General features: G+C 47.2%; 2 protein-coding genes across 3 annotated transcripts; both read left to right on the plus strand.

The window, feature by feature from the left end:
• The first annotated feature begins 3637 nt into the window (after positions 1-3637).
• Positions 3638-14163, plus strand: LOC308662213 (uncharacterized protein). 2 transcript variants are annotated; one of them, XM_081317771.1, is made up of 5 exons: positions 3638-7348; positions 7546-7672; positions 7825-7877; positions 8518-8644; positions 9806-14163. In XM_081317771.1, the coding sequence occupies exons 1-5, from the start codon at positions 5600-5602 to the stop codon at positions 11431-11433; spliced, it is 3684 nt and encodes a 1227-aa protein (XP_081173897.1). In that variant the 5' UTR covers positions 3638-5599; the 3' UTR covers positions 11434-14163. The 2 variants fall into 2 exon arrangements, with proteins under 2 accessions (XP_081173897.1, XP_081173898.1); XM_081317772.1 differs by lacking the exon at positions 9806-14163 and adding an exon at positions 8230-8333 and having other exon boundaries at positions 8518-8628.
• On the plus strand, positions 14059-24841 carry LOC308663074 (rano class II histocompatibility antigen, A beta chain-like; the record flags this gene model as incomplete). The annotated part of the gene is made up of 6 exons (XM_081319219.1): positions 14059-14097; positions 17559-17610; positions 20914-21123; positions 24087-24368; positions 24520-24608; positions 24773-24841. 6 exons carry the CDS (start codon positions 14059-14061, stop codon positions 24839-24841), a joined length of 741 nt encoding a protein of 246 aa, XP_081175345.1.
• Positions 24842-26332: the final 1491 nt, after the last annotated feature.

Consider the following 26332-nt stretch of genomic DNA (forward strand, 5'->3'; position numbering starts at 1 on the left):
TGAGTAGGTAAATTCTCAAATACGGAATGCACAAATAGCAGAATTCAACCCTGTTGTTGTTGTTGTTGTTAGTTGCGAAGTCGTGTCCGACCCATCGCGACCCTATGGACAATGTTCCTCCAGGCCTTCCTGTCCTCTACCATCTTCTGGAGTCCATTTAAGCTCACACCTACTGCTTCAGTGACTCCATCCAGCCACCTCATTCTCTGTTGTCCCCTTCTTCTATTGCCCTCAATCTTTCCCAGCATTAGGCTCTTCTCCAGTGAATCCTTCCTTCTCATTAGGTGGCCAAAGTATTTGAGTTTTAGCTTCAGGATCTGGCCTTCTAAAGAGCAGTCAGGGTTGATCTCCTCTAGGACTGACCGGTTTGATCGCCTTGCAGTCCAAGGGACTCGCAGGAGTCTTCTCCAGCACCAGAGTTCAAAGGCTTCAATTCTTTGGCGCTCAGCCTTTCTTATGGTCCAGCTTTCACTGCCATACATTGCAACTGGGAAGACCATCGCCTTGACTATACGCACTTTTGTTGACAGGGTGATGTCTCTGCTTTTTAGTGTGCTGTCTAGATTTGACATGGCTTTCCTCCCAAGGAGCAAGCGTCTTTTAATTTCTTGGCTACAGTCCCCATCTGCAGTGATCTTGGAGCCCAGGAAAATAAAATCTGTCACTACCTCCATTTCTTCCCCATCTATTTCCCAGGAATTGAGAGGGCCGGATGCCATGATCTTGGTTTTCTTAATGTTAAGTTTCAACCCAAGGTTTGCACTCTCCTTCTTCACCCGCAACAAGAGGCTCTTTAGTTCCTCTTCACTTTCTGCCATTAGAGTGGTATCATCTGCATATCTTAGGTTGTTGATGTTTCTTCCGGCAATTCAACCCTACCACATCAAAATCACTGTTTCCACCAAGGAGACCACGAGGCTGAGAGGCTGGTTCACCTTTGCAGCCATGTGTAGGGTGGAGAAAATCAGACCTACCAAAATGGAAACTGTGCCCTCCATTCCCCACCACCGTGTCTTTTGGGCATGAACAGGGTCAACCCTGGGTCCTCCCCTCTCCTAATCCCATCAGACCCCAATTGACACTCCCTGCCCCAGAGAAAGCCCCCTGCCCTACCACTGAATAACAGAGTTGGAATGTCTATGGAGATTCTTGGTCATCCAGGTCATGGTTGTCGTAAAGCTGCTTTTTCATGAGACAACTGGACTTTCTTGTTTTTCTTTGAAGATGTTTCGCTTCTCCTCCAAGAAGAACTGAAGGACCTACTTGGAGGAGAAGCAAGACATCTTCAAAAAAAAAACCACCCAAGAAAGTTCAGATGCCTCGTGAACATGGCATCTTTGGGATAATAGAGTTGGAAGGGACCGTGGAGGTCTTCCACTCCAACCCCTGCTCAAGTGGCAGTGTCATGGTTCAGACAGATGAAACTTCAAAAGAACTTTGAGGCATTGTTTACCTTAAAGGATCTTTTATTTGAGCAGCATAACATCAGCACTTACATAATTGAAGCCAAAAACTGAATTCCCCTCCCCTGGGCACCTAGCATCGAAGCACAATTCCCTCCTCTAATTAACGGTCATAAAGCACATTCCCCAATTAACTGGAAGCACGGGCTTCCTCTCCAGCCCGCCAATTCTTCATCAGCTCTGGGCTCAATAACCTTGATTCTCACGCTAAGTTTAGTGTTGTTATGTCTAGCTGGACTCTCATTCACATCCCCACTCCCAGCATCATCTAACTCTAAAAGCGAAAGGGAAAAAAATGGCTACATTTCCATCTGTTGTCAATGCAAAAACATCCAATGTTAGCAGCATTGACAGGCAGACCCCATACCATTGAAGAGACCCATTCCAGTGCAGTCCTGAGAGGGGGGGGCAACAGAGTGAGCAGCCCAGAAGCCCCAAGGTTCCACCCTCCCCCCGGGACACGCCCCCCAATTGTCTGAAGGTTCTGTCTCCACAGGGAGGGGCTTCCCTGCTCACTCCCCCATGAAGGGACCAATCAGTTGCCAGCCCATCAAATGGCCAGGATTTCCCACCTTGTGGCCCTCCACACCTATAAAATCTTGTTTTTCCGTTGTTCAGGGTCCCTCGTTCTTTTCAAGGAGGCACCCTAACGATCACAGCTCAGGATTGCGTGCCATAACTTTTGAATTCTGCATGGGTGCCTTGATTGCTCAGTAGCAAAGGGAGCAGTAGTCCAGAAACACCCCACAGAGGGCCCCCCCTCTCCCCGGCACAGCAGCCATGAAGGCTTTGGAGAAGACACTCACACGCTGGGCTGTGTCTCTACCCACAAAGCTCAGAATCACACAAAGTGTCATGTTTCCTGTGAACAATTATGGAAGTGAAAGCGGGACTTTGAAGAAGGAGGAGAGGAAGAGGAGTGGCGCCTTTGAACTTTGGTGCAAAGTTCAATAAATAAGTAAACAAATATATATTTTTTCTCTCTCCTGCAAATCCTTCTGGATTCCACTATGACCTCGTGTGTCTCATTTCTGCAAGATCTTTTCTTCTTTATCTTTTCCAGGATCTCCCCAACTCTAAAACAATTCCTTCCTTCCTTCCTTCCTTCCTTCCTTCCTTCCTTCCTTCCTTCCTTCCTTCCTTCCTTCCTTCCTTCACTATTTTATTGAACTCTATGGGAGGAAAATCTCTTAGCCTTGCTCTGAATTGAAGTATAAACTATGACATAAGAAAAAAAGAAAATAAAACTGCCCCCCCACCCATTTGCTCATATGAACTGGACCAGCCCCCGATTACTTCGTAACCTGCTTAAGGGGGGGGGACACACCCTAGTTTGTACCCATTTTAATGACTCAGATAACCTTTGAATGAGGCCCATTGCGGATAAGTGAGACAATATGACTGTTTCATGCACCCAAACCAGGTTAATAACCTACAAAGTCTAAGTTGACACCCCCCCCAATGCCCCCTACCTCCTGTCCCCAGAAGCTGATTCCCATCTGCCCCAGATCCCAGGCCCTTGGCTTGCTGGGCCTCAGAAGAGAACCCTGATTGGCCCAGACATGCCCAAGATGGTTACCCTGATTTTCCAGCCAGGACCATCCCCCTCTGGGATTGCGGGGGATCCGGACCCCAGGACTGCTGATTGGAGCATACCTAGGGACTCCCACGTCCTTCATGGCTGTGGGCTCCACCTCCCCACCCAACATCCCCTGCACCCCCTGCAGGCTTCATCTAAGTGCTCCTCCTGGATGTTTCTTTGGAAAGGGGGGTTCCTTTATAATCTCCTCCAGCAACCTCGGTGCCCCCCAGGGGTATTTTCCACACCCAAACTGAGCTAGAATCCAGCAGAAGCCCTGGGTCTCAGCAGCCCCAGTGTGGAGTTCACCAGGGGCCTTAGGAAAAGCTTGAAAGGACATCTAGTCCACCCCGACAAGCACCCAGTGAAAGAGAGCCTGGCTGGGAATGGTGAAGACAGCAAAGAAAGGGATCGTCCCCTCTGGGGCTCGCAGGGGATGCCTCTTTTAGCTGCAGTCCCCCAAGACTGAAATATATCTGCCCTTTCCGCTTTCTCTGCTTTTTTCTCAGCTGGGAACTATCTTCTGTAACAGGTGAAATCAAATCTGCCCGGAGACTGATGATGTCACAGAAGAGGGAATTCCCATTGGTCCTTTTTGTTTTTCTAGGGCTCCTAACTCCCAAGGTCAGGAAAAACCGCTTCTCTCCCCTCCTCCCCAGGTGAGGCTAACTGATTCCACCTCTGGGGCTGGAAGCATCAGGGTCTCCCTTCTCTTGGGGGAAGAGGTTTTGGGGGCAGCATCCATGGGCTCTGCTGGGGTTCCCTTGATGCTGCTGCTGCTGTTGTTCTGGAAGCCAAGGGGGGAAGGAGACCCCTGATAAGGAAAGGGCTGGGTGGGGGAGGGGGGTAGATAGCTCTGCAGAGCGGGCCCGGCTGAGCAGAGAGGTGAGATGGCCTGCAACAGCCCTGCAGTGCAGTCCGGTGGGACCAGCCCTTCTGCTGAGCCTTTCTGCTGGGCCCCCTTTGCTTCCTCCACCCTCCAGAAACAGGCCGCTAAAACATGCTAAAACCTGAACTAAGCGAGCGAGTGAGAAAAACACTCACACCATGTGATGGAGAACTAGGTTTAGTGCAAATTGTGCGATGATGGCAGGTTGCATTTCATGCAACTCAAAAGGGAGTTGCAGGTGAGGCCAACTCCTGTGCTGGGCAGATGATGAAGGAGGCTTCAGGCGCTGGTCCAGCCCGCACTTGTTCAATGTCACTTGTGCTGCTGCTGGCTGTGAGTTTTCAGAATGGGTTTTAATGATTTTTAAGAAGAGCCCTTAGCTAACACAAGATGCCCTCGGATAAAAACACCACGAGTGCAAAAAAGAGGAAACAGATAATGGATGGGACTGAATGAACTTTCCGTCCAGCTGGAACCAATTGTCTTTCTTTCTTTCTTTTTCTTTCTTTCTTTCTTTCTTTCTTTCTTTCTTTCTTTCTTTCTTTCTTTCTTCTTTCTTTCTTCTTTCTTTCTTTCTTTCTTTCTTTTTCTTTCTTTCTCTGGTCTGTTTCTTTCTCTTTCTCCCTCTCTTTCTTTTCTCTCTGTCTCTTTTTCTTTGTCTCTTTCTTTCTCTGTTTCTTTCTTTCTCTCCCTCTCCCTTTCTGTCTCTCTTTCTCTTTTTCTCCTGCTTTCTCTTCCTCTTTCCCTTTCTTTTTCTTTTTTTCTCTCTGTTTCTGTCTCTTTTTCTTTCTCTGTCTCTTTCTTTCTTTGGTCTCTGTCTCTCTTTCTCCCTCTTCCTTTTTTCTCCCTCTGTCTCTTTTTTCTTTTTCTTTCTTTTTTCTTTTCTGTCTTTCTTTCTCTCCCGCTTTCTCTTTTCTCCTCTCTCTTACTTTCTCTTTCTTTCTTTCTCTCTTTATTTATTTATCCTATTTCAAACCCACCCATTTCCCTAAAATATTTTAATTTGAATACCATTTAAAGTTACCTCATATGTGGCATATGTACTGTATCTCGTCTCTGTAAAGGTTGCCTGCTGCTTTCTTCACCTCTGGTTGCCTCAGCAATAGCTCAAACGGAGGCCCGAGGAGGGGAGGAAGAATAATACTAAATTCTTTGGTGAGGTAAAATTGGCCTGAAAATTGATCCAGGCCCTCAGAAATAAAAAAAAGGGAGGAACCATCTGGAGAAAGAAAGGAGTTTTTATTCCGAGGGTGGACCAAATTCTAAAAAGGTGCTATTTAAGTCGTCATCTTGACTTTTTTTTAACCGCCGAGAGGTTTATCTGCTAGTTTTTACCACAGGTTATCTCAGCAATATAATAGAGATTACCTCAAACGGAATCCCGAGAAGGGCTATCAGAATAATATTGAACTCTTTCGTGAGGCAAAATTTTCCCTAGGCACCCAGGAGCGCGGAAGAAGGAAAGTCTGAATAATAATTTCAAATTATTACTTTTGTCAAGTCTGTTTCTCAGGCTGGGCTGAGATCAGGAAAGCCAAAATGTCTCCGTTCGAGCCGTCATCTTGATTTTTTTTTCTCACCACCAAGAGGGGTGGAAGATTCCCGCGTAAGCCTTCATTGCGGGAAGAGGATCGCGGCGCCGAGGACCGCGAGAAGCCCCTTATTTGCATGTCGGCGTTTTTCCCGAAGAATCGGGAGGCGGAGCGAGAAGACGTTGAATGGCTGACGGTGGAATTCTGGGAGTTGAAGTCCCAGAAAGCGGTTGTGTGGGAGGGGTTGGAAGCGGAAAGCAGCGCGCGGGCGTCGGCGGAGGGGCGGTATTTAAAGGATGCTCCGCCCCGCCTTCGTCGCCAGCGGGGTAGCCGGGTGGGCTCCCGTGGCCGGAGTTGGGAGTGGACGCGCGCAACGGCGGCGGCGATGGCGGTTCCGGGGGTGGCGGCAGCAGCAGAGGTTTCCACGGAGCGGCTGGCGGAGGTGGAGGCACTGCTGGCGCAGCGGGTGTCGGAGCCGGTGCGGGCGCGCTGGCGGTGGGAGGTCAACCTGGGCCAGCCCAACCTTCAGCGGTTCCGGGCGCAGCTGAGCGAGGCCCGGCGGGGCAGGGAGGCCCTGCTGGCCCGGGACGCGGCGCTCTCGGAGACGGAGCAGCAACGGCTCCAAGGCTTCTTGAGGCTGGAGATGGCGCTGCTCCGCTGGTTCCAGGCGCGCGGCGAACGCGAGGCGGCCCGGCGGGCCCGACGGAGGAAGCCCGGCGGCGTTGCGGAGAGAGCGGCCGCGTCTGCCGCGGGCGGCGAGGGATCTGCGGCGCCGCCAGCTCGGGCGAAGGAGGAGGAGGAGGCAGCGCCGCCGCCGAGCGAGGACAAAGGCCTGCCGCCGATGCCTTCCGAGCCAGCTGCCGCAGCCAGGACGACTTCGGTGGGGAAGGTGGCGGCTCTGCGGGAGGCGCTACTGAGCGTGGTGACCGAGCTGGAGGCCGCCAAGGGCCGGGGGCGGCCGGTGTGGGCGGCGCGGAAGCTGGAGGCGGCCCTGGCGGCGTTCCTGGACGACCGGCTGTGGGAGAGCCTGCGGGACCTGGGCCGGGCCGTGCGGAAGGAAGGGCGCGCCCGGGTCCGGCAGCTGCTGGCCCTGCGGGAAGTGCTGGAGGAGGAAGGTTGGGCCGAGAGCGCGGAGGCGATGCGGAGGGAGCTGGAGGGGCTGAGGACTGGCCTGCGGGAGGCGCCGCTGGAGGAGCTGCAGCCGCTGCTGGAGAAGGCGGAGGCGCTGCTGCGGAAGACAGACTGCTGGGAGGTGGCCTGCCTGGAGAAGGGCCTGTGGGCTGGCCCGCTGGAGGAGGCTGAGGCGGCCCGGAGAGAAGCCGAAGCCTTGCGCCAGACCCTCCGGCAGGTGCCCTTGGGGCAGGGTGAGGTGGCCCTGCGGAGGGTTGGGCAGGAAGCGCCAGTGAAGGAGGTGCATCTCCTATGGGAGAAGGCAGCGGCCCTGGAGACGCAGGCCCTGGCCTTCTGGTCAGACACGCTGAAGCGGGCAGAGGAGATGCTGGACCAGGTGGACGCCCTGAGGAGTGCCCTGCAGAACTCTTCCCTAAAGGAGGCCCTCTGGGAGAAGGTGGAGGAGCTGCGGGACGCTTTGCGGGAAACCACTAGGGAGAAGGTGGGCCTCCTGCCCTTGGACCTGTGGGGCAAGAGCCCGCGGGAGATGTGCAGCCGCCTCCACAAGCTCTGCCGGGATTGGCTGCAGCCGGAGAAGAAGACCAAGGCTCAGATGCTGGACCTGGTGATCCTGGAGCAGCTGCTGGTCGTGCTGCCTACAGAGATAGCCAGCTGGGTGCAGGAGTGTGGAGCAGAGACCAGCGCCCAGGCAGTGGCCCTGGCTGAAGGCTTCCTGCTGAGCCAGGCGGAGAAGAAACAGCAGAAAGAGCTGCAGGTGAGGGGACATCCTCTGAAGCTATGCATTAATCAAGAGTATCTTTGAATTGAAGATTTTCTCCATTTTTTTCTCCAGAATATGTATTTGGGGCACTTGGTCCATTGTTCCATCTTCACCAAGAGTCAACGGTTCTGCAAAGTTGGGAGATTTTATCTGAAACCTTATTTCTTTTTTCAATCCTCCTGGTATTTCAGGTGCAAAAGCCCTTTCTGGAGGCCATCCCCAGACATCCTAAAGGGAGGAAGGATTTGCCAGATGCCTCTCAAGAGCTGCCTTTCAGGGGGATCCCCCAAGAAGATCCAATTTGGGACACTTCAGGAGGTAAAGGGAGCCTCTCCAAGGGACTTGACAGTCTCAAGAAATGTCTTGTTGGTCTTGTATCGTCTGAGTCGTTCATGTAATATTTTAAAAGTCTGCTTTAGCTCTATGTAGATCCCATGCAGGAAATTAAGTTATGCCCATGTTGTTTTTAGGATTGTCACCTTTTCCTGGTGGAACTGAAAGAGTGGCTGAACCTGCAGTTCAGGTAGGAGAAAAACATTTAAGGGTTCACTTGGAGTTCTCTTTCCTTGTGGGACTCAACACCGTTACTGCTCTTTAAGCAGCCTGAAATGGAATGTGGCAGAATTGGTTAGGAGATCCATTTCAAGTCATGCTCTTGGCAACTGGCACAAGGATCCAAGAGTAGTACACCACCGTGGAGAGTGGCTGGAGGATTTTCCCTCCATCTTTTTAACTCTTTAATCTTGTCTTTTTTGTATGGATTGCATAGTTTGTTATCTGTAAACTGCCCAGATTCACTTTAATAGTAAAGATGTATAATTTGGATTAATAAATCATACCAGACAAAAAAATCAGAAAACAATATTCTAATCCAGGAACTATCAAAGACAAAACCACCCCACTCCTCCATCCAACACTGGCAGAGAGAAAAAAACAGAAAACTTCAGACTCACTTGTGTTGATGATGTTGTCTAGTCAGGTAATAAAATGTCTGCTAGCAAACCACCAAGCTCAGTTCAACACTGAGCTATATATATTCTTTTCTCTTAGATGATAATTTGTACAAAATGTTTGGGGAATTTGTTGAACAAAGGGTATGAGTTGCAAAGGCTTCCTGTACTACTAACGGAGAAAAGTTTATTTTTTTTCTTTCCCTTTTCCAGGGTCTTGTATCCTTTGAGGAGGTGGCTGTGTGTTTCTCCAAGGAAGAGTGGATTCAGTTGGATCCCCGTCAAAAAGCCCTCCATGGGGAAGTCATGAGGGAGAACTTGAGGAATGTGGTCTCTCTGGGTAAGGGCACAGGCATATAGAAAAGGCATTTTGTGGTCACATAAAACCAGATCTTTGGCATAAACCCAACCACACTTTATATCTGAGAGAGGGAGAAGGTCCATTCTACAAAATTCTCTACCGGGTTCCAAGACACCTTACACGGGCACAGAGTGGTTGAGGGACAGTGCTGGAAGCAGAAACGGCCTACAGTGGGGGCTACAGTGTCCCTTTGTTGAATAATTCAAATTAATCCTTGTGATTGGACAGAGAAAGTTGGATATAGCAAATTTTATGCCTAGTGAAGTCAGATGTAACTATGAGGTTATAGGACTGGGTTATATAGACATAGTGTTTTAAATAGATCCAAGTGGATACTTTCTTCCTAGGGAGTTACTATTTTCTGCTGTGCAGAGCTCTAGTTGCCTCTCAGGATCTTTTCTTGCCTATAAAACATTCCTTGGCCTTTTTGGTGTTTTATGGCTGAGTTGAGAGTTTTAGTTTTCCTAGGAAAGTGTTTTTTGTAATGAAAGTAAAATCCAGTTTGATACCCCATAGTGACCAGTGCTTTGTTTGTATTGCAAACATACATTGAGTTAGGGTTTTAGAGTTTTTTTTTTCTATTTGAAACCAAGAACTTGAATGTATGGGGAAATGTATGTAGTGCAGAATAAAGAGAAAATCATGGATAGCAAGAGGCAAATATATTAATCCAGTTTGCAGTATCAGTCTAGAACAGTGGCTCCCAACCTTTTCTATAGCCTGCACCCCTAGAATGCTTCTGATATATTCCCACACCCCTTACAAAAGTTTGAAATAACGGCAACGAATTATGCGTATAAACTATAATTTTGAAAACCCAAGTTTTCGTAACCCCTGGAATATTGTCTTGGGAACCGTTGGTATAGAATGAATGGCTTTTAAAATTGTTTTTACTACCCTTAAAATATAAATTTCCATTACATGCAATTTTATACAATATTGTAAAATTGTCAGGAATTTGCATCAGTTCTCTAAATTTGATAAGCTTTAAGTCAGATTGTTTCATGTGGGTCAGAATAGCCTATAAAAATACTACAGAGGTTTTTGCAGTATTTGGGGGGGTTGGGATCCTCAATCATGTCATATGTTTTGGTGATTTCTTTCTTTCAGTTTAAACACTTATTTTCTTTTTCTCTGAAGATGCTGTTGGGCAAGAGAATGTGGGCTATAGGCAAATACTAGAAGCTCTCAGACGCAAAGAAGGAAGAGACCAAACAGAACTAAAAAGTCGCGAGAGAAACCAGTCAAAGGATGGGAGCAGAAAGTATTCCACTTTTCAGCGTGATGAAATTCAAGACGGAGCAGCCCCGCACATCCCTAAAGGAAAAAGGACAAATTGTTTTGGGGAAAGTGTGAAAACATTTGGAGAAAATTTAGATTTAAAGGAATGGGATCAAACCCATGCTAAAGAAGAGGAGGATCAGGACAGGGAAGATGAAAAAAGTTACAGTTGGACTTTCATTCTTTCATTGCGTGATAGAATCAACATGGGGGAGAAGCCCTACAAATGTAGAGAGTGTGGGAAGAACTTCAGGAGTAGCAGCCAGGTTACTTCCCATAGGAGGATCCACACGGGGGAGAAACCCTATAAATGCCTGGAGTGTGGGAAAAGCTTCAGCTGGAGCAATGACCTGACTTGCCATAAAAGGATCCACACGGGGGAAAAACTTTATAAGTGCTCTGAGTGTGGGAGGAGCTTCAGGAGGAACAGTCAGCTTGCTTATCATAAAAGACTCCATGCGGGAGAAAAACCATACAAATGCATGGAGTGTGGAAAGAACTTCCTGTGGAGCTATCAGCTTACTTCCCACAAAATGATCCATACAGGGGAGAAACCCTATAAATGCCCTGAGTGTGGGAAGAGCTTCAGGAGGAGCAGTGAACTGACTTCCCACAGAAGGATCCATACCGGGGAGAAGCCTTATAAATGCATGGAGTGTGGGAGGGGTTTCAGGGGAAGCAGTGAACTGACCTCCCACAGGAGGGTCCATACGGGAGAAAAACCGTATAAATGCATAGAATGTGGGAGGACCTTCAGGAGGAACAGCCAGCTTGCTTACCATAAAAGACTCCACTCCGGAGAGAAACCCTACAAATGTATGGAATGTGGGAAGAACTTTTTCTGGAGCTATCAGCTCACTTCCCATAAAATGATCCACACAGGAGAGAAGCCATATAAATGCATAGAGTGTGGGAAGAGCTTCAGAGGCAGCCGTGAGCTTTCTTCCCATAAAAGGATCCACACATTGGAAGAATTGCACAAATGTTTGGAATGTGGAAAGGCCTTCAGGAGCAGCAGTGAGCTCACTTCCCATAGGAAAATCCACCCAAGGGAGAGACCATACATATGTATGGAGTGTGGAAAAAACTTCTGTTGGAGTTCTCAGCTTACTTCCCACAAAAGGACTCACTTGGGTGAGAATCCATATAAATGTGTAGATTGTGGGAAGAGTTTCGGGGAAAGTAGTGAACTTACTTCCCATAAAAAGATCCACTTGGGTGAGAGACCATATAAGTGTATGAAATGTGGAAAGAGCTTTAGAAGGAACAGCCAGCTTTCCTGCCATAAGAGAATCCACACAGGGGAAAAACCATTCAAGTGTGCAGAATGCGGAAAAAGCTTCCGACAAAGCAGCCATCTCATTTCCCATAAAAACATCCATACAGGAGAGAAGCCCTATCAATGCATGGAATGTGGGAAGGCCTTCAAGAGGAGCAGTGAACTTGCTTCCCATAAAAGGATCCACATGGGGGGGGAAGCCATATGAATGAATGGATTTTCAGCAAGAGCAGCAGCCTTGCTTCATATGAAGGGTTCAGACAGAAGAAAAACCCTATAAATGGGTGGACTCCAGGGAGAGCCCCAGTGAAGCAGGAAGCTTCCCTAGACTAGGCCTACCTGGTTCTTTTTATGCATATCTTGTCTTCTTGGTATGAACTAAAAAAACATACTCTGAGTCATAACTCCTTGCTGCCTTAAAGCCAGATTTTTGCCAAGACCTGAAACCAACAGCCACAAGAAATAATTTACTTGGGGAAGATTTGTAACAATAGGAGTAGGCAGTTTTACATAAGGTGAATGGACTTGTGTCATATTAATGTTCCAACACTGTTGCACCGAAAAGAATACTGTGCTTTAGTTTATGTTTTACGATGTCACAGTCTCAGATGCTTTGACACCAACATATAGAATTCAAGCAATCCTCAATTTATGATCACAATTAGGATCAGAATTTCCGTTGCCAAGCAAGGAAGTTGTTAAATGAGTTGTGCTCAATTTTATAACACTTTTTTTGCTACAGTTAAGCTAGACACTGCAGTTGTTGAGTGAAATGTGGTTTTTAAGTGAATCTGGCTTCGCCCATTGACTTGGCTTGTGGAAGCTGGTGAACTCATAACCCTAGGATACTGTATCATGAATACATGCTGGTTGCCAAGTGCCCAAATCTTGATTATGTGACTATGGAGATGCTGATGACTCTTAAGTATGAGGACCAGTTGTAAATCACTGTTTTCAGTGCCCTTGTAACTTTAAATTTTAAACCATTGCTAAACAAATGAGTATAAGTTAAGAACTACCTGTATGGGAAACAAGCAGGGTGAACTTAATATTCTAATACAGAAGGGCAAATAAGTTTGTCACTGGCATCACTAAAACTTGGTGGAATGACAAGACATATAGCTTTGGAAGACAGCAACTTATTCAAAGGGAATAATGTCAGCAAAAGTAACGCTACATTGAAGGAATATGGCTGCGCACAGGTTCTTTGATCAAAGCATGAATTGTGTTAAGAGTGGGGAAAAATCAATGAAATGGAACTGATTGTAATTCTCAAACCGTCTGGAAGGCGGAATATATGTATAAGGACTTTTGGTGTCAGGTGACCAAAGTTTACCAGAAGCACATCGTAATTACAATTTCAGCTACTCTGACAACTACTGGAATTCTAATTCTGTTGAGAATTGGAAAATTCCTCCTTTCTTATTGACAACTTCAGAGAAGGGATAAGGGGATCTGCTCTCAACCTAATGCTTTCCAATAGGGAGAAAGCTAGAAGTGAAGATGGATGGATCCTGAGGGAAAGCGATCATATTATCCCTGAGTTCTTGATATTAAGGGAAGGAGGAACAGAAAAGAACCAGAGTTTTCATGCTGTTCTTCTGAAGAGTGGATCAGATCCAGGGTCATGAACAAGAGAACGATAGGAAATTCTGTTGAAGAATATGTTGAGGCACAACAACAGAAGGAGATATGGTAGACTTTCAAAGATGCGCTAGCATTGTATAAATGGAAAAAGGAGAGAGATCCATGTTCAAACAGAAGGAGTGGGGTGGTTCCTGTACCTAAAGAAAGGTGTGTGCTTTGGAGCAAGGAATCTGAAAAGGATATACTTTAAGGGGCACTTAGGGTATGGGGTGGAAGAACAATTCTTAGGCAAGAAATCCATTATGGCTTTAAACTCCAGTTGTATTACTTAGATTTCAGGGGTGGCCGGCCTGTGCTGCCTCTGTAAGATCAGGAGAAAGACTGCACCATCCAGTGACAATCCAAAACCATGAGAAGAGGGACACTATATTGCCAGAGGAATGAATGGGTGAAGATGGGTGACCTTTTGTAGCGGGCACTACCAATGTGGGCAGTTTGTCTCCTTAGAATAGGACAAAATAGCCTCTCTCTAGTAGTCTCTAACAAGGGCCTGCCACAAAAAAGAGGGAGTCAATCTATTTTCTAAAGCACCTGAAGACAAGACAAGAAGCAACAAATAGAAACTTATCCAAGAGAGAGCTAACCTAGAAACTTCCTGACAGAACTATCAATGGAACGGCTTGCCTCAGAGGTTGTGGGTGCTCCATCACGAGGTTTTTAACAAGCAATTGAAATGATACAGTCTTCTGCTTGGGCAAGGGGCTAGACCAATTTCATACCTTGCAAGTCAGCATTCAGGCACCTGGAGATTGGACAACAGGAAGGGTACCAATTGCAGAAAAAAAAATCAGACTTCTAGAAAAAAAAGGCAAGTGTTGGCGATAGGCGATTCATGCTCAGAGGAATCGAACCAACAACTTGTAGACTGAACAAGTGAGTGATTAGGGTGTTTTCCAGGAGCAATTAAAAAAGATGAGAGTAATGGGCTTATTAAAATAATTAGGTCTACAAATTATTATTCCTTTCTCCTCTTTCATGTGGGGTTGAATGATACAACACAGTCCCTGGAAACAATATGGAAATTATGAGCAACTAGGCATGAAAGCCAAAGAGATGGGGGCACAGGTGGTGTTCTCTTCCATACTCCCAATGAAAGGTAGGCATCCAACGAGAGAATGCAAAACCTTTGAAGTAAACCCCTGGCTTGGGGTATGGTGCTGTCAAAAGAACTTTGGATTCTTGGAGCATGGTCAACAATACCTACATGAGGAGCTTCTGGCCAGAGGTGAGCTACACCTCACAGGAAAGGTCATCTTTGGAAACCAACCTCGCTTTATCTGAAGGGCTTTAATAAAGGGCTTTAATAATAAAACAAGGGGGAAGGAGATTACGTTTTAGAAGCTAATTTGAAACTCAAATCTCGGCAATCAAATGGAAAGAAAGAAGGGAAACAGACACAAAATGTAGAAAACAAACACAGGGTTAGTCAAATAGGACTCTGAAGCCTATACATTTAATGCTCAAAGTCTGATCAACAAATGGTGAATTTGATATCCTAGTACATGAAAGCAATTGTAACATTATTCCCATTACCGAAACTTGGTGGAATAAAGCCCATGGCTGGAATGTACAGCTAGAGAAATTCAAACTCTTCAAAATAAACAGATCTAATAAAAGAGAGAGTGGAGTTGCACTATATCTAAAAAGTCACTACAGAAATGCAACAAAAAGAGGATGAAAACCTTGAATGCATTTGGATAAATATAAAACGAATTGACATTGCCATAGGTGTATATGCTACAGGGCACACAAACAGGAAATATCTGAATTTTTTGCTAGTCACGTTAACTAAGGTATATAGGAAGCCCACCACAATAGTAACGACCCTCATATCAAGTGGAAGACAAACTCTGCACCTAGTAGAAGATCAATCAGATTCCTGATATTCTTAGCAGAGAAATTTTGTCTCCCCAAAACCAGAGAGTCAACCATAATGGTTTAATTCTCATTAATGGAGATGAAAGGATAGATGGGTTGAAGTTGCAGGAACTCTGGTGGAGAGTGACCATGCAATATAATGAATTTGTCATGGTTCCGATAGATGAAACCCATCAAAAGAATTTCAAGTTCCTTAAAAAACATTTTATTATTGGCACTACATAGTTGAACCCAAAACTAAATTCCCTTCCCCCGGATACAAAGTAACAAATTGCAATTCCCACCCCTAATGAGCAGTCATAAATCACACTCTCCAATTAGCCTGAAACGCGGGCTTTCTCTCCAGATCCTCAGCCCGCCAAAATGTTATCAGCTCGTCCTTGAGTTCCCACTGAGCAGCATTATTATTATGGCTAGCTGAGCACAAGCATTCATCCCAACCCCTCTTCTACACTTGATTTCTAAATAGAAGAAAAGCATATTAAAAGCAAAGCAGAAATGGCTGCAATTTTCATTAGTTGTAAGAGCGGGAACATCCAATGTTTACACCACTGACATCCAGCCCCCTTTACAAAAAGGATAAATCCTGCAAATCAAACAAAATCATAGGTTAGGGCAGGGGTGTCAAACGACGTCATGTGGTATCGCAGCTTTTTCACCATTGTCAGCAATGGGGTGGGCGTGGTTTTGTTGTGATGCATCTGGCCCATGGGCCAGCAGTTTGACACCCCTGGGTTAGGGGTTGCCTCTCAGTTTATTAGGGTGCTTATCATGGAATTTACTAATGAGCCTGTCAGCTTTTACATCACTAGATTTTACCCAAATGGCTTCAGAAAATGGATATCCTTTCCACTGCACTAAGTACTGTAATTTTCCCTTGAAGTCTAGAGTCAAGAATACAGTTCACTGCATAATGGGTCTGTCCAGCTACCACCAGAGGGCCAGGTGCCTTCTTAGGCGGAGGTTGTAAGGTAGAACCCTGAACATTTTTCAGTAGGCTACAGTGGAACACAGGGTGGACTTCCCCTAACAGTCTGGGAAGCTTTAACTCGACCGTAACTGGGTTTATGATCCTTATGATGGGGAAGGGACCTAGATACTTCAGTCAAAACTTCTTACTAGGCAACTTAAGTTGTAAATATTTTGTGGATAAGTAAGCTTTCTCTCCAACTTGGAATGACCTTTGGGGAGCCCTCTTTTTATCCACTTGTTTTTTGTATGCCTTGGAAGCCTTTTTCAGAGTGAGTTTCATTTTGTCCCAAACCACCTCCCACCCCTTCAGCCACTGGTCAAGAGTTCGGGAAGCAGAGGGTATTGGGTTGAGTTATTTTCCTGTGGCAATTTTAAAAGGCATAACCGATGCTGCTGTGAACAGTTATTGTAAGCCACCTATGCAAAAGGGAGGAGGTTGGTTCAGTTCATTTGTTGATAGTCCGCATAGCATCGGTATTGCTCCACTATTGAGTTTGCTTTTTCAGTCACCCCATTCATAGAGGGGTGAAAAGCTCACAGCAGTCCCTGCAACAAGCCAATTAACTTGAGGAAACCTCTCCAAAATCTGGCCATAAATTGCAGCCCTCTGTCAGATTATCCATTTTGGCACGTGTAGTGTGTAAACGTGCTTAAGAAACATCTTAGTCTCTGGGCCGATGGGACTCCTTTGCAGGCAATGAAATGAGCTTTCTTTGAAAAAAGATCAATCACAGTCCAAATCACCATATTTCCTCTGCTTTCAGGTAACTCGACTGTAAAATCCATAGCAATTTCTCCCCATGGCTGGGAAGAGTCCGTAACTGGTTGTGACAGTCCAGGAGGCTTTCCCAGGGAGGGGTGCTTTAGGACTGGCTCAACTGCAAATAGTCTTTTCAGATTCTTGAAAGCAGTTTGACAGTTCATAGTCCATGTCAGCGGCTGGCCCAGTCACAGCTTTCCCCCATCTTTGCCAGTTTTTAACAAATCTATGAGGGGTAAAGCAATTTCGGCAAATGAGGGAATGAATTGTCGGTAAAAGTTGGTGAGCCCCAGAAAGCTTTGAAGCTGTTTGCGAGTCTTTGGGGGTTGCCATTCGATTACGGCTTTCACTTTGCCAGGATCCATTTCAATACCCTCACTGGAAATTCTATAGCCTAGATCAGGGTTTAGGCAACCTTGGCTCTTTTATGACTGGCTCAGGAATTCTGGGAGTTGAAGTCCACGAGTCATAAAAGAGCCAAGGTTGCCTACCCCTGGCCTAGATAATTCAGTTGGGTCTGATAAAACTCACACTTTGACAGTTTAACATATAGTTTGGCATTTAACAATTTCTTCAACACTTCTCGCACTAGCTTCACCTGGTCAGCCATATTTGTGCTGTATATCAGGATGTCATCAAGATAAACTAAAAACCCCTTGTACAAATGATCGTGTAGCACCTGATTGATCAGCTGCACAAAGACAGCTGGAGCTCCCTGTAGTCCAAATGGGATAACTGAACTGATAGCTCCCTGTGGGAAAGTTAAAAGCAGTTTTCCATTCATCTCCTTTTCTTATTCAGTAATATGCCTCTCTTAGGTCCAATATAGTGAAGATGCTCACCTTTTCTAGGTGGGTTAGTAGGTCCATTGGCTGTTGTGCATTCATGGGGTGCTGCCCCGTGTTGCTGCTGCACTCCAAACAGTTGGGCTCATAGCGGTGGCTGCAGCATCCCCAATTGCTGTAGGACCCCCAATGGCTGTGGCACCCCAACCTGTTGCTTCCTGGCCAACAGGTTGCACAGCTGTTGAATTAAATCTCATTGAATGCTCACATTTGGGTCTTCTCCCTGTGCAGGCCTCGGGCTTGGGTGGTGCCAACAGTGATGCACAGGGCTGTGTGACCAATAGTAATAATGACAGGGCTCTCACGATACCTGTGACAATCTGGACTTCGGCTGCCTCAGTGGTGACTAAGGCTTCAGTAGTAGGGGGCGTCCTTTGGGGCTGTCATTGTAATCCCGCTGCATGGAACCATCATGGTGGCAGTGCCTGTTGAGGGATCACGATGATCAATGCCAACCAGGGCTTCTCCGCTGGCTGGGGCTCTTGCATTGTGAGCGGTGCTCTGGACTCCTGGAGAAGCGATGATGTATCGGACTGCCGTGTTCAGAGTGGTGGCTGGGACTCTCCTTTCTCATGGGGCTGGAGGTTAATGCTGGTGGCTTTGAAGATGAGGAAGCTGCCTGCACCCCATCAGTGGGGCTGGGGCTTCTCTTAGGCACAGATTGGTGTCAGGTCTGCCGGTCATTGTGTTCGCTTGCATGCGAAGAGTGAGAAAGTTGTTCCCACTTCTCTAGCTGCTCGAATCTCCACCAGCTTGTCCACTGATTGGCTACAGACTGTGCACAGGTACTTCCATTCTCCAGAGTCCTTAATGGTCACCAATCTTTTGGCTCCCCAACAGTCTGGGGAACGCAATTCTCAAGAGGCTCCTGCTTGCAAATCTGCTTCAGATGTCTTTGAAGAACTTGCCTTTGGCAAGGTTGCTTCGAGGTGCTTGGAGTCTCCACAGAGAAGGATCCACTCTAATGTCCAGATCAGCTCTCATGTCTTTGGTCTTGCCCCCAGCTGCAAAGCCTCAAAAATTTCCTTCTCCACTGGTGCGCTGGCTTGTGCTCCCTCCGCTGAGGCTGTGCCATGGCTGGGGTGCTGGTTACAGGTGCTCCTTCCTCCTCCATGTTGAGATCTTCCTTGAGTCTATGTCAGCCTATCCCTCGAGTTAGGGAAAGTTACTGGAGCTAAGGACCCCAGGGTGCTTAGGATAGAAGGTAGTTTTGGGTTAATGTCATGGTTCTGATAGATGAAACCCATCAAAAGAACTTCAAGGTAAGAATTCTTTCTTAAAGAACATTTTATTCAGGAAACGAAGTATTGGCACTACATAGTTGAATCCAAAACTAAATTCCCTTCCCCCGGATACAAAGTAACAAATTGCAATTCCCACCCCCAATAAGCAGTCATAAATCACATTCTCCAATTAGCCTGAAACACAGCCTTTCTCTCCAGAACCTCAACTCGCCAAAATGTTATCAGTTTGTCCTTGAGTTCCCACCAAGCAGCGTTATTATTATGGCTAGCTGAGCTTAAGCATTCATCCCAACCTCCCTTCTACAACTGATTTCTAAATAGAAGAAAAGCATATTAAAAGCAAAGCAGAAATGGCTGCAATTTTCATTAGTTGTCAGAGCGGGAACATCCAGTGTTTACGGCATTGACAGAATTTAATATAAAACAAACACAAGTAATAGAACAGCCCTTAAGGACAAAAAACAAACCAAATTAAGGAGATAACTTGACATTTTGCATTTACATTTGTAATCCTTACACCAAACTTCTCTCTTGGGGGAACCTCCTCCAACTGAGCTGGAGAGTGCCTGGCTGGACCTGGTCTTTTTGGCGGAAGGGCCAGAGTCTAGGAAGCTCCACCTGGACTCCTGGGGGAGGGGGAGGGGCTTAAAAAAGTTTGAAAGGGCATCTAGTCCATTACTCCAGGCTGTCAAATCCCGTCCGCGAGAAGCAGGAAGAACGCACAACAGGAACGGGAGACGACCCACAAAAGAAATGCGTTTATTCAGGAACACAGCAAATCAAAGCAGGAACAAAGTCAGTGTTGGCTGCTCTCTCTTCTTTCCTTAAAGAAGGAAGGAGATGGAAAGCAAATGGGAAAGAGGGAAATTGAGACATTTGCAGATCTAATCCACAAATGCACCCAGAAACATTAAAAAAGACTCATTTTGACAAAAGTATTTTTGCTTCTTCAGAAACAGGAATTGAGCTTCCATCCCTTCTCAGGGAGCCTCTGAATTAGGGAGGAATCTCAGAATCCCCACCCCATAATCCCTCACTGCTCAGTCAGAACCTGGAGGAGAGAGCCATGGGGAGAACTGAGGGAGAAGGCTTTTGGGGGGAGAGAGATCTGAATTGCTCCTCTGAAGTTGGCTCCCCAGATCTATTCCTTTTGTGGAAGGGGCTGGAGACCCTACCTCTGAGATGGTCTTGGAGGATTGCAGGGGAGCTATTTGGGGAGGGGGACAGGAAAGTGGCCTGAACTGAAAATCATCCAAAGGTAGGTAGAATGGCTGAAGATTAAGGGGGGGAAAAAGAAAAGTTGGGGGTACCCAGAGAAAGTGAGGGTTGAAAGGCTGGGGGAACCCAGGAGTATCAGCCCAGATGCCCTTATTGTCACCCCTCTTCCCATATTCCCCTCCCCTAAAGAAGAGGGATGGATGGATATTACTTTCTCTCCAGCCCAGAGTGTTCCTGGGGGGTCTCTTCAACTCCTCCCCTATATTCCATGCTGTTTTAAGTGGACAAAGAGCCCCCACCCAGATAGTTTATAGTTTATTATATTTGTATACCGCCCTTCTCCCGAAGGACTCAGGGCGGTGAACAGGGCACATATAAAATACAAAGTACAAAAGTTAAAAAGAGAATTAAATACAAAGCCCGAGCTAAAACAATAAATAATAATGTAAAAAACCACAATAAAAAACCCCAACACATCCCCCATCAGGCCAGGCCGGCTTGTTCAAATAAATAGGTCTTCAGATCACGTCGGAAGGAGCGAAGGTCAGGCGCTGTCCGGAGCTCAACCGGCAACTGATTCCATAAGTCCGGGGCGCCCACAGAGAAGGCAGAAAGCAGGAAAGTGTGCTGGACCAGGTGAACTTCTGCCTGCATTTCTCCACTCTAGGAGAATGGAGGCAGTCTATCCAGAAGCTCCTTCCCATTCTCTTCCCCATTCCAAATCCCCAGCAACTCTCCATCACCCCCATCGCCCTGTCGGAAGAGTTAGGAACTTCTCCCCCTTTGTGTGGATTGAGGCTTTTCCTCCTCCACCGCCCAATGGCGAAACATGGAGTGGATTGGGCCAGGGATCTTTTGCATTCCCCCCTCCTCCCCCAGGGAGCCCCTCCAAGAAAGAAAGTGGGGCTGGGGCTGAGAAAGCTCCACGTGGTTCCTGCTTCCAGCTGGACCCTCCAGTGGCCATCCATCAGTCTCCTGCAGCAGTCTCATCCCTTCCCCCTTGGGTCTCTTCTCCATTAATGAGTGGGAATGATGGACCCTGGACCTCCCTCTGATGGTCTTCCTCCTGCTCCTGCTCCTCTTCCTCCTACTCCTATTCCTCTTCCTCTCCTCCTCCCTCACAGTCCATTTCTTGTACCAGATGAAGGCCGAGTGCCGCTGCTTCAATAGGACGACGCAGAGGGTGCGATACCTGTACAGGCAGTTTTACAACCGGCTGGAATACATCCACTTTGACAGCAAACTCAGGAAGTTTGTGGCCATCACAGAGTTGGGGCAGGGGGATGCCGGCGCTTGGAACAGAGATAAGATCGACCTGCAATACCAGAAATCTGGTCTTTGGGATTGGCTGATTAAGTTAAGCTGTTGTTACAGAAATGCTTAGCATTTACTAACAATCTACAGTAGAAATAAAAACCGAGGCTGCAATTTCACTTTGTATTTTATTGTGCTGGAAATTTTTTCCCCTTTTTCTCTTTCCCCCCTCTTTTTCCCTTTCCCCCTTTATCCTACACTTCTCCTTCCCCTTTCTTTTCCTTTCCCATTTCTCTACTACCTTTATTTTCTATCTTATGCTGTGATCATCCTAATACGTTATAATAAAAGGGAGCCTGTTTTTTAGGAGCGCTTCCAGCTCCACAGCCAAAATGTGCAAATTCCTGGGGGAAAAGTTCATCAGATTCACGTCTATATGGCATAGATGTTGAGGTTATGCAAACGGAGGAGAAACGGCCAAACTTTATTCCAGGATCTTCATTCGGGGCTGCTTTGCCAGAAAAAGGGGGGGGGGTCCTGAACCCCAGAAAGAAAGAGGGAAATTCTTTCACATTTGGGGCTGAGGGGAGGGAAATGGGAAGGGGCCGATTCTTACAGACCTTCTGAGCAAGGGAGACACATGCTTCAAAAATGGAAAATGGAGTTATGCAGGAATCAGGAGGCTGGCCCAGTAAGCGCGCGCGGGGGGGGGGGAATTATATTTTATTTGTTTTCTTTCTTTTTTCATACTTTCTACTCCTTCAATTCCCAACCAGGCTACGAGAGGTTTTCCTCCCACAGAGTTCAAAAACCTTAGGAGCTTTCTAGGAAGGAAGGAAGGAAGGAAGGAAGGAAGGAAGGAAGGAAGGAAGGAAGGAAGGAAGGAAGGAAGGAAGGAGCCATTTTCTCCTCTCCCCAGCATTCCCCCCCCCCCGATTTTCTCCCATAGAGATGAACAACAGACATTCTTGAATCCAAACCGACCTGCTATCAGCGGTGGGTCAGAAAACTGCACAGTGCTGGGGTCGAAACCGGCCCTCCGGCAGCCCCTTTGCCAGGAAGAGCCCCAAAGGGAGAAGCTTTTGGGAGGGGCTGGGGAGGGCCACTCCCACCCAGGACAGAGACTTGTGCATTGGGCATGTGTGTGTGTGAGAGAGGCGGTTTTAAATGTTGATAAGTAAATCGACAGAGTTAGACCACAACCTACTACTTGAAAAGCGAGAAAAAGGTGGGATAGACAACATCCCCACCAGATGGATTTGCAGCTGGCTGAGAAGCCTTACTCAGTGGCACCACATCTGCATGGAGGGAAGTGAGCAGTGGAGAACCAGAAGGCTCCGTCTGAGGCCCAGTAAACTTTCCAATATCTTCATCCATGACTCAGGGGAAGGAATTGAAGGGGAACTCATCAAATTCGCAGAGGACACCTGAAAGGAATAAAATATTATTCAGAAATTTCTAATGAGTCTAAAGGACATTAGAAGAAGCCACCTGAAAATCCTAAGTAATAATGATTGTCTCTCTATGTCATCTAAAAGTTGACAAGTACAAACCGCAAGCAAAGGAAATACAGAAATAACTATAGGAGCCGAGCTTTGTTAACAGAAAATTGGTGGAGCAGTGGGCTAATGCCTCCTTAAGTAACACCAGCTGCCTGCAATTAGTGCAGGTTCGCATCCCACCAGGCTCAAGGTTGACTCAGCCTTCCATCCTTCCGAGGTAGATAAAATGAGGACCCAGATTGTTGGGGGCAATTAAGCTGACTTTGTAATAATGCCGCTTGGGGGGTGTATGAAAGCCCTAATAAGCAGGCATATACATAGAATGAAGGCTACTGCTAAGCTTGTAAGCCGCCCTGAGTTTTCAGAGAAGGGCGGGATATAAATGGAATTAAAAAAAAAATTAGATGGTGATAGATAGGATGTGTACAAAGGGGCTTCCTGGAACATGGGAGGGACAGTGGTTTTAGGCGGTCCGGATAGTTTACCGGATGATTAGGGAAAGGGCGTTGAGTGCGATAGGGGAGGGGGAAAATCTGTGTCAGGGATAGGATATAAAAATGTGTCAAACAGCTCTGTAAGGTGTGACTGAACTCCTGTGTGGGTTTCAGCTCACCAAGCCTTTGCAAACCTTTCTTTTTAAATAAAAACTTTGTTACTGGAATTCCAAGTGAGTTTGTTTGTTTTGGGATATTGAGCCACGTTCCAAACACACCAAACTGGCAGGAGCAGCCAACACCCCAGAAGACAAACTCGGAATCCCAAAAGATCTTGACAGACTTGAACAAGGGACCCCGTCCAACAAAATGAGTTTCATTGTGGAGGAAAGGAAAGTCTCACCCTGAGGCAGGAAAAAAACCAAAGGTTCAAGTACAGATTAGGTGCAATCTGGCTCAAAATCTGGGGGTCCTAATGGGGAGCATCACACTGGAGGTCATTGTTGAATTAAGAGGCAATCCCCCCTCCCCCATCACACATACTGTTCCTCCCCTTCTTTAAACTATAATTTTATCTTGATTGGGAATTCCATTTTTATTGCTATAGTAATATTTATCTGTTAGGATTTTAATGTTTTAATGCTGTAAGCTGCCTAGAATCGTTTTATCATGAGATGGTGGCAAATAAATTTAATAAATAAATATATGTTCCGGATTATACCTAATTTTTTAAAATGTGGTTTTATTATGAATGAGATCCCTGCAATTCTCCGAAGCATGCTCTGTGTGCCTTCCTTGTCTTCTGGGTCTCTTTCCATCTCCCCCACATCTGGCAGGAAATTCCTTCTGTCTAGGGGTGATTCCAGCATTTATTCCTGTTAGATTTGTGCAATTTAATGATGGAAACTGATATCAACCGGGAAGGATGTACTTTTTTTTCATCTTTCAGGATCCCCTTTAATTTCTTGCTGCAATTTGCTTTGAAAATGACTTAAAACAAATAATATTTGCAGGAGTGAAAAGGGATCTTGGCTTGAACTAACCAACTTGGTCTCCCGTTCTGGGTCCACTTTGTGTTGTGTCCCTCCTCCCCCTCCTCCCCTCCAGCCAAGCCCACCCTCTCCATCTCCCCCACCAAGCTGGACCCGGATTCCCTCCATACCATCCTCCTCTGCACCGCGAGGGGCTTCTACCCCGTGGAGATCGAGGTCCGCTGGCTGAAGAACGGGTGGCCGGAGGAGGAGGGTGTGGCCTTCGGGGAGGAGCTCCAGAATGGAGACTGGACCTACCAGCTCCAGGTGATGCTGGAGACCCAGCCCCAGCGGGGGGACGTCTACGCCTGCCAGGTGGGGCACGCCAGCCTGGAGGCCCCCATCACCGTCCAGTGGGGTGAGCCCCTCCCCTCCTGCTCTGGGGACCCCCTCCTGCCCTGAGAGGGGGAGAGAGGCCCTCCCTGTGGGGGGAGCCGGGATGGACCCTCCGGGGGGGGGAAGCTGACTCTGATCCTCCTGCTCAGGGGAGGCTCCTTCTCCTTCCCCAGAGCCCCGATCCTCCAACTCGGCCAGGAGCAAACTCTGGACGGGGATTATGGGGGCCCTGATTGGGGTGATCTTCTTTGCATTGGGCTCTACCTGAAGACCAAGAAAGGTGAGTCGGGGGGGGGCTGGATAAGAGATTGTGGGGAGGGGACCATCCAGGGGAGTGGTCTCATCAAACTTTATGTTGAGATGGCCAAGAGAGTCCCCAGGGAAATTTGCTTGGGAAACTCTGTTCTTTGAGGGTCTACTGTATAGCTGAGCATCCTGCAACCTATTATGGGCTATCGATGGGGAGGGGGACCCCCTGAGTCCTCCAGCCCATGAAGGGTTGGCTCTTTTTCTCCTTCCAGCAATTCCCATCCAGCCACTTGCAGGTGAGTTTCTCCTCAGGTTACAGATGTTTCTTTAACATTCGTTAATTGTTCCTTTTTTAAAAAAAATGTGCCTGAACAAAACCACCTTGCTGTGGATACAACAAATTTTTGGAATGTTGGGCAGCTTTTTCTTACAGAGACCTGCAAATGCAATGCAATCAAAAACAAACAGACAGAGAAACACTAAAATCTGGCCCAGGATATTTCCAAGTTTTGGGAAATTGCAAAATGGAAGGGAGGTCTCCTTCTGACATTTCTCACAATTTCTGGCAAGCAGACACCAAGCTTTGCTGCCATCCCCCATCTTGGCCCCATCTTCTTTGTTCATATGAAATGTCTGGGGGGGGGCAGGCCTCCTTTCTTGATTAACCCCCCCAATTAAGTCAATTAGGGAACATTCCAGAAGTCCTGGGAGATGAATTGCTGGTACTTCCCATTCTTTTCCTTCCTGAAAGGGGCGGAGCCTCCCTCTATCTTGTCTCTGCCTATCAAGACACACACACACACACACACACACACACCACAATGTGGGCCTGTCTGGGGGGGCAGCTGAAAGAGAGGAATAATAAGTTATTTGCACTGAAAGTTTCACTTTATATTCTAATTTTCTCCCCATCTCTTTTTTTTCTACAGCACTCATGAATTAATCCTGACGTCCTTCCTGATTCCTGATGGGAAAGGAAGTTTTTTTTCCAGTAGCTGATGAATTCCTGGCTTTTTCACAATCTCTGAAAATTGGTCAAGATTTTAGATTAGGGAGAGGAGGAGAAGGGCAGCCTGGAGCTTCTCCTGCTGAGACCCCTCTGGCTTTCCTTTGAAGGCCTCTCTTTCTTGTGAGGGAGGGGTGGAGACCATCCAGACTGACCCTGGAGACTCTGGACTTTCCTGTCCCTCCAGACCCCCCATCTCTCCTGGCTTGAACCCACAGCAGCTTCATCTGCATTACTCTTCCTACAAACCCATTCCCTTCACTGTCGTATAAAATAATACATTTGTTGAAAAACCCTGGAATTCCTCCTTCCTTTCTCTTCCTCCTCATCTTTCCTGCCCCCACAGGAGGGTCCTCCCTTCTCTCCTCTCCCTCCCCAGATTGAGGCCTCCCCTGTGTCCGGATTGACCATCCTGGCTAGTTTAGTCCTGAAGCCAGAACTGGTTCGGGAGGAAGGTGGGCAGGACCCCCCCCTCTTCTTCAATCTCCCCAAAGCCCTGCCAGATGGAGGGGACCCCTCAGAGAACCCCCATTCCTGCCTCCCCTGGAGAGCTTCTTCTGGGGCTGAAAAACTGCTGGAGCTGGAGGTTCCCCTGGCTTCATCTGGGCCTCTTTCTCCAGGATCGGAGCCGGTTTGAGCCCCTCACAAGCCAGTGAGGCTCCTGCCCCATTCACACCCAGTGCCTCCCTCTTTGGGGCCCTGATCCCCTCAGCTGCACCCCTCCAGACAAA

Source organism: Vipera berus, assembly GCF_964194415.1.
Source record: "Vipera berus genome assembly, chromosome: 2".
Lineage (NCBI taxonomy): Eukaryota > Metazoa > Chordata > Lepidosauria > Squamata > Viperidae > Vipera > Vipera berus.

What these genes read in the sequence shown, in the direction of transcription:
- LOC308662213 (XM_081317771.1), top strand. Translation starts at nt 5,600, where the DNA reads ATGTCGGCGTTTTTCCCGAAGAATCGGGAGGCGGAGCGAGAAGACGTT. An exon ending in AATTTGGGACACTTCAGGAG is followed by an intron (nt 7,673 to 7,824) that starts GTAAAGGGAGCC and finishes TGTTGTTTTTAG; the next exon opens with GATTGTCACCTTTTCCTGGT. An exon ending in TGGCTGAACCTGCAGTTCAG is followed by an intron (nt 7,878 to 8,517) that starts GTAGGAGAAAAA and finishes TCCCTTTTCCAG; the next exon opens with GGTCTTGTATCCTTTGAGGA.